The following is a 5,652-nucleotide window of genomic DNA, read 5'->3' on the forward strand; positions in this document are numbered from 1 at the left end:
ATATAATACAGTGTTTAAAACATGTTAATAAAACTTTTATGCTAAAAAATGTAATAACCATTGAAGTGTGAATAAAAGTGAAAAATAAAAACCATTCTTGATGTCTCTTTACATATTTTGTAGCATTGTTTGTGGGTTTGCAAGGTGGGGTCCCTGGCATGAAGCTAATTCTGTTTGGGGGGCCATGGCATGGAAAAGTTTGGGAACCCCTTGTCTAACCTATACATACAGTTCCAGTATGTATGTCCAACCCAAACCATAATGTCTACATCAAAAGGAGACACATAGACAGGTCAAAGGTCAACTAACAGACAGAACAAGAAGGTGACAGGTGAGGCTACCTGGCTCAGGTGTTTTGTTACAGAGAGATCAGAGTTCACAGAGTAGAGGGATCCTTGCTTCTTCTCAACCTGCGCTGGTCGCACCTCCTTCCCCATCGTACCTAAGAAGCAAGTAAGACGCTGTTACCCAAAACAACCCTGGCAACAAAAGATAACAGAACCAKGTGAGCAAAATCACAGGTAATTCACCTGCCAGCAGCCGCCCCATCGGATCCACCTTTCCATCATTCAGACGGTTGTTTGGTTTGTTTTCATCAACATTCAACAGTGGAGTAAACTTCTGAGCAAACCAATCTACGGCCACAATGCTGCGGCCCACACCTGCAACGTAACCACCTGACCTGCGAGGTACTGCGAAGCCCACGGTGTCATCTGCAGAGAGAAAAAGGTGAGCAAGAAGACAGKTGGACAAGCACAAGTGTGAAACTGATGAGATTTTTAGGAGAATCTCTGACCCGTCTCCACTGACTGGATCTGACTGGTYGYTGGACWCCAGCGGTGAATTTTCTGCCCAGCWATGTCAACAAACAGGAGCATCTGAGCTGACTCCTCCCACACYGGCCCTTCACCAATCAGAGCGCTCACCTCCACCACACTCTCCACCTTTATTGACGACATCGTCACCAGCCTCACTGTTTCAAAGAAAATAGAAAGTTAGATTTAAATCAAACACAAGTAACAGTACTAAAGTGTGTACTGCATAGATGCACAAATATACTTTAGTACTTTTCATGAATAAAGCGAAAAAAACATATGAAGCAAAAAATCTTACTAAACTACTGGCATGTCACAAAGTACAAATATAAACTGCAGTGCCACAAAGTATTGATATACACTGCAGTGCGAAAACGTACAAATATATACTACAGAACTAAAAAGTACCAATATGCACTACAGTACCAATATATATTATTATGCCATACAGTACTGACATTCAATGCTGTCCCGCAGARTACCAAAATATTCAGTACCACAAAGTACAGATTTGTACTACTGGGTTGTGGAGTACAGCCTATTTTATGGTATTACAATATATTAAAAAAAAATCAGTGCTCTGTTATACTACAGTACACACAGCATCAATACTCTGCGGCACTGAAGTACATATAGTAATAATGATTTGCAGTACTCAGTCTATAAACTATTAGTTCTGTAGTACTGTAGTACAGTATCTGTATCCAGTGGTACTGCAGTAAACAGTCTGTTAGTACTAGTCTGTTAGTACTCTGTGGTACTGTAGTAAAAAGTCTGTTAGTACTCTGTGGTACTGCAGTAAATAGTCTGTTAGTATTCTGTGGCACTGCAGTAAACAGTCTGATAGTACTAGTCTGTTAGTACTCTGTGGTACTGTAATAAAAGTCTGATAGTACTCTGTGGTACTGCAGTAAACAGTCTGTTAGTACTCTGTGGTACTGCAGTAAACAGTCTGATAGTATTCTGTGGTATTGCAGTAAACAGTTTGATAGTACTCTGTGGTATTGCAGTAAATAGTATGTTAGTACTCTGTCGTACTGCAGTAAACAGTCTGATAGTACTCTGTGGTACTGCAATAAGCATGTTAGTACTCTGGGGTACTGCAGTAAACAGTCTAATAGTACTCTGTGGTACTGCAGTAAACAGTCTGTTAGTACTCTGTGGTACTGCAGTAAACAGTCTGTTAGTACTCTGTGGTACTGCAGTAAACAGTTTGATAGTACTCTGTGGTATTGCAGTAAATAGTATGTTAGTACTCTGTCGTACTGCAGTAAACAGTCTGACAGAACTCTGTGGTACTGAAATAAGCATGTTAGTACTCTGTGGTACTGCAGTAAACAGTCTGATAGTACTCTGTGGTATTGCAGTAAATAGTATATTAGTACTCTGTGGTACTGCAGTAAACAGTCTGATAGTACTCTGTGGTATTGTAGTAAATAGTATGTTAGTACTCTGTGGTACTGCAGTAAACAGTCTGAAAGTACTCTGTGGTACTGCAATAAGCATGTTAGTACTCTGTGGTACTGCAGTAAATAGTATGTTAGTACTCGGTGCACTGCAGCCTTTTAGTACTCTGTGGTACTGCAGTAAACAGTCTGTTAGTACTCTGGTACTATTATTGGTATTCCTGCAGTATTTGATCTTTTTGAACTTGAGTTAAGATAGCTTAAACAAATGCTGACACAGCACATTATTCCACCAAACTCTGTTTAAAGTACAAAGGTTTTTACAGATTCTGGTCTCTGTGGTCCATTACAGACCAGACGGAACCATCTCTAAGCTCCGTGGGTCTGTAGAAACTTTAACAACATTCGGATCATTACAAACCGGGTGGAACCAAAGTTCTGCAGAAAAATTATAACAAATCAGAGCAAAGCAGGTTTTCTCTACTCTCTGTGGAATTACACAACAGAGCCAAATCCAGGTTTAGTTTTGGGTCGTTCTCGGACTTGTGTAAACCCAGATATGAGCCCCTTCTGACCGCATAAATTTTCGGATGAACTTTGGACCATACCAACTAATAAAARTAAATAAAATGCTAATTTTTGAACAAAAGTCCGGTGAAATCAGATTCGATTCAGTAAAGTTCTTTCAGGTTCTGTAAATGTATGAACAGATGTGAGACTCACCTGCTGTAGAACTTACCAGCTGCAGGTCCTACAGGTCCACACTACAGCTGGTCGGAGTCGGACAGTGAATAACTCGAGTTAAAGATTCGAATCATCGCACTGACTCAGGACTTGAGTCTGAGGTCTTTTGTTAACCCGGACTCTATAAAGAATCACTAAACCAGGGGAGTCGGATCAGGCTGTTCAGACTCCATTCCTGTCAGTGAGTCTAAGTAAATAATTAATTACTGCAATAAAACAAAAGTCTGGTGTTTGCGTCTGCTTTATGATGTCAGTGATATAAACTGGAAATGATGCTTGTTTTATTTGAACATAAAATGACTGTATTATTGTTCAACAAAAAATATTTTCCATTCAAACTAACTGAACCACCAGGGGGTGTTTGTTGTTCAGCCGTCGGGAGTGGTGGGCGGGGATGGTCTGCTGACTAAGCACCGCCCCTCCCGGCGGCTCACCAAAAGTTCCTGAGTCAGTACTCAATGATAGAATACAGAACAAAAACAGAAATTGAACTTTTCAACTAAAAAAAGATTTTATAAAMAGCACATTTATAACAACTGGAAGTATAATAAACCAATCAATGAATAAGTAAATCAACCGATCAAATTATACTTCATCAATCATCAGTTGGAGTTGGGGGTCAGGAACCAGAACCTAAGTTTAGTACCTTAAGTTTCTCTGGAAGAAAGAAACAAGCACCTTCAGTTGTTTCCAGTCTTACGTCTAAAAAGTAACAATCCTTACAGGTTAAAATTCCTCTAGATAAGAAACAGAAACTTCTGTTTTACCTAAATATTAGGGTTTTTTTCAGTTGTCATAAAAAAGTGACTTTTGTTCAGTTCCAAGTTCTGGAGTTAGACTGAATCAAAGATAAAACCGGTTTGAAGGGCAAGAAACACCCAAAAAGCAGGGTGTCAGTTTAGCTTCGCATGATTTAATTTATTACYATTATAAATTAAAGTTGAGCATTTAATCAGAAACACACATTCGCAAAATGAAGACTTTTCTTGTTACTCTTTCACAATAAAACACTGGTGGCTTCTGTGGGATGGAAAGCTTTGATTGTGAAGGAACCGCAGGAGGAAGTGGCAAACTTCTATGGACAGAACCATCAGAACAGCGGTCCAAACGTGTCCTGGGTCAGAGCTCCTCAGAGAACAGAACCTGATCCAGCAGCATGCAGTTGCTTTGCTGAATAAAGTTTATTTAAATTACAGAAAAAAACAATCAGCTGATTAAAAACCAGTGATGTCAAATTCTGTGGGAGGAGCCTGTTGCAACGGTAACGCCTCCCACAGATCACTTTTTAGCGACAGCAGCTCGCGCTCGGTTCAACTTGTCAATCAGCAGGCGGTCGGAGGCGGCACATCTGGAAAGGACCGCCCCCATCTCTGATTCGTTCTTCCGCTCGATGGCAGCGTCCGCCGCCCCCTCCAAGTCACTACAGAAAGAGAAGATCAGTGAGCCGGGGAGGGGGCGGGGCCAATCTGTTTGATGGTGTCACAGCTGTCGTCTCACCTCACGGCCAGGTGAGCTTTCACCTTCTGCTCAGGTGTGACCTTAGAGATGTACTTCTTGGCTTCATACCTGTTGTTGTTCTTTATGCAAACCTCCACAAACGCCTGAAGGACAAATGCAGCAAAGGCTCATGGGAGAAGCAGGACAWTAGCAGCATTATTAAAAACTATAAAACAACAAAAAGGGCGGGGTTTCTTACAAGATAACCAATGGGGGACTTTTTGCTCTTTGAGAATTTCTCTAACTCCTCCCACTCCTCCTTCTCTGCYAGAGACTTGAGCTTCAGCCACCAGTACCTGTACAGGTAAAATCAGTTAGTGAGTGATCGGTGAGGACAAACCCTAACCCACGTCTCACTGACATCACATCCGCTCACCTTTTGTCAGGCACCCGGAAGTCTTTGTAGAGTTGCTCTGCCTGTTTGTGAAGTCCCAAAGACATCAGCGCCTCCATGGTGGCCTGAAGGGAGCAGGGCATCACTAAAAACCACTGAGMTTGTTTATGATTCTCACGTTTGATCGCTGATCAAAACAGATCATCAGAAAATCATTCAGATACCCACAGAACCACAACCGGTCTTTTTACCTACCTGTAGGGAAAGTCCAAGAAGCCCCGCCCCTTTCTCATCGTCCATCTTTCGTTGAAAACGAAGGAGCCGCATCTCTTCTTCTGTGGCCTGAAAACAGAAACAAATACAAAGTTGTGTTTGGTGGAGCCTTTAAAAACCTTTGGATTTTATCTTCAGAGAAATGAAACAGATTTTATTCTAACAGATTGAGACATGTGACCTCTTCAACGTAATTCAATATTGATCTCCACTCAGGCTATTTTTTAGAACACTTTAGTCACATGACTACATCTCCTCAACACCTGTGTGTGTTCAAACTCTGGCAGAGTCTCTATTAGTTTCAATCCCAGTGTGTTGGTCTRGCTGTGTTTAAACTTAAAGGAATTCAGTAACAAGGAGRACCACAAAACATTGTGCTACAGTTCTTATAACAGTGACTCAGGATACAACCATCGTCCCCACATAGGAGGAGTACTTATCACTTTTCCCAAACTTAAAGGGATCCTCGATTAGTTGTAACATTAGAATTTATTTGATAAACATTTATTTTAACTGTAAAATAAAGACTGTAAAAAATACTGTAGGCTGTTTAGTTTTGTAAATATTTTAAATATATATATTT

The 5,652-nt window shown here is 40.8% G+C and overlaps 3 protein-coding genes across 5 annotated transcripts in view; 1 reads left to right on the forward strand and 2 right to left on the reverse strand.

Annotated features, from left to right (window-relative positions):
* rgn (regucalcin) overlaps positions 1–3,149 on the reverse strand; it is a 9,135-nt gene extending 5,986 nt beyond the window's left edge. Inside the window, exons 1-4 of one of the 2 annotated variants that reach the window (XM_014008525.1) lie at positions 2,945–3,149; positions 797–973; positions 531–713; positions 342–442 (exon numbers count right to left, since the gene is read on the reverse strand). In XM_014008525.1, the coding sequence (XP_013863979.1) occupies positions 342–442; positions 531–713; positions 797–959 (447 nt within the window). In that variant the 5' untranslated portion in view covers positions 960–973; positions 2,945–3,149. The remainder of the gene's footprint in view (positions 1–341; positions 443–530; positions 714–796; positions 974–2,944) is intronic. The other variant, XM_014008526.1, reaches the window with a different exon arrangement.
* cavin2b (caveolae associated protein 2b) overlaps positions 1–5,652 on the forward strand; it is a gene marked incomplete in the record, with an annotated part of 38,602 nt that overhangs the window by 12,589 nt on the left and 20,361 nt on the right.
* Positions 3,245–5,652, reverse strand: part of vps16 (VPS16 core subunit of CORVET and HOPS complexes) — a 17,063-nt gene continuing 14,655 nt past the window's right edge. For both annotated transcript variants that reach the window (XM_014008523.1, XM_014008522.1), the window contains exons 20-24: positions 5,052–5,138; positions 4,839–4,921; positions 4,662–4,758; positions 4,463–4,566; positions 3,245–4,385 (exon numbers count right to left, since the gene is read on the reverse strand). In XM_014008523.1, the coding sequence (XP_013863977.1) occupies positions 4,244–4,385; positions 4,463–4,566; positions 4,662–4,758; positions 4,839–4,921; positions 5,052–5,138 (513 nt within the window). In that variant the 3' untranslated portion in view covers positions 3,245–4,243. The remainder of the gene's footprint in view (positions 4,386–4,462; positions 4,567–4,661; positions 4,759–4,838; positions 4,922–5,051; positions 5,139–5,652) is intronic.

Source organism: Austrofundulus limnaeus, unplaced genomic scaffold (assembly GCF_001266775.1).
Source record: "Austrofundulus limnaeus strain Quisiro unplaced genomic scaffold, Austrofundulus_limnaeus-1.0 Scaffold51, whole genome shotgun sequence".
NCBI lineage: Eukaryota > Metazoa > Chordata > Actinopteri > Cyprinodontiformes > Rivulidae > Austrofundulus > Austrofundulus limnaeus.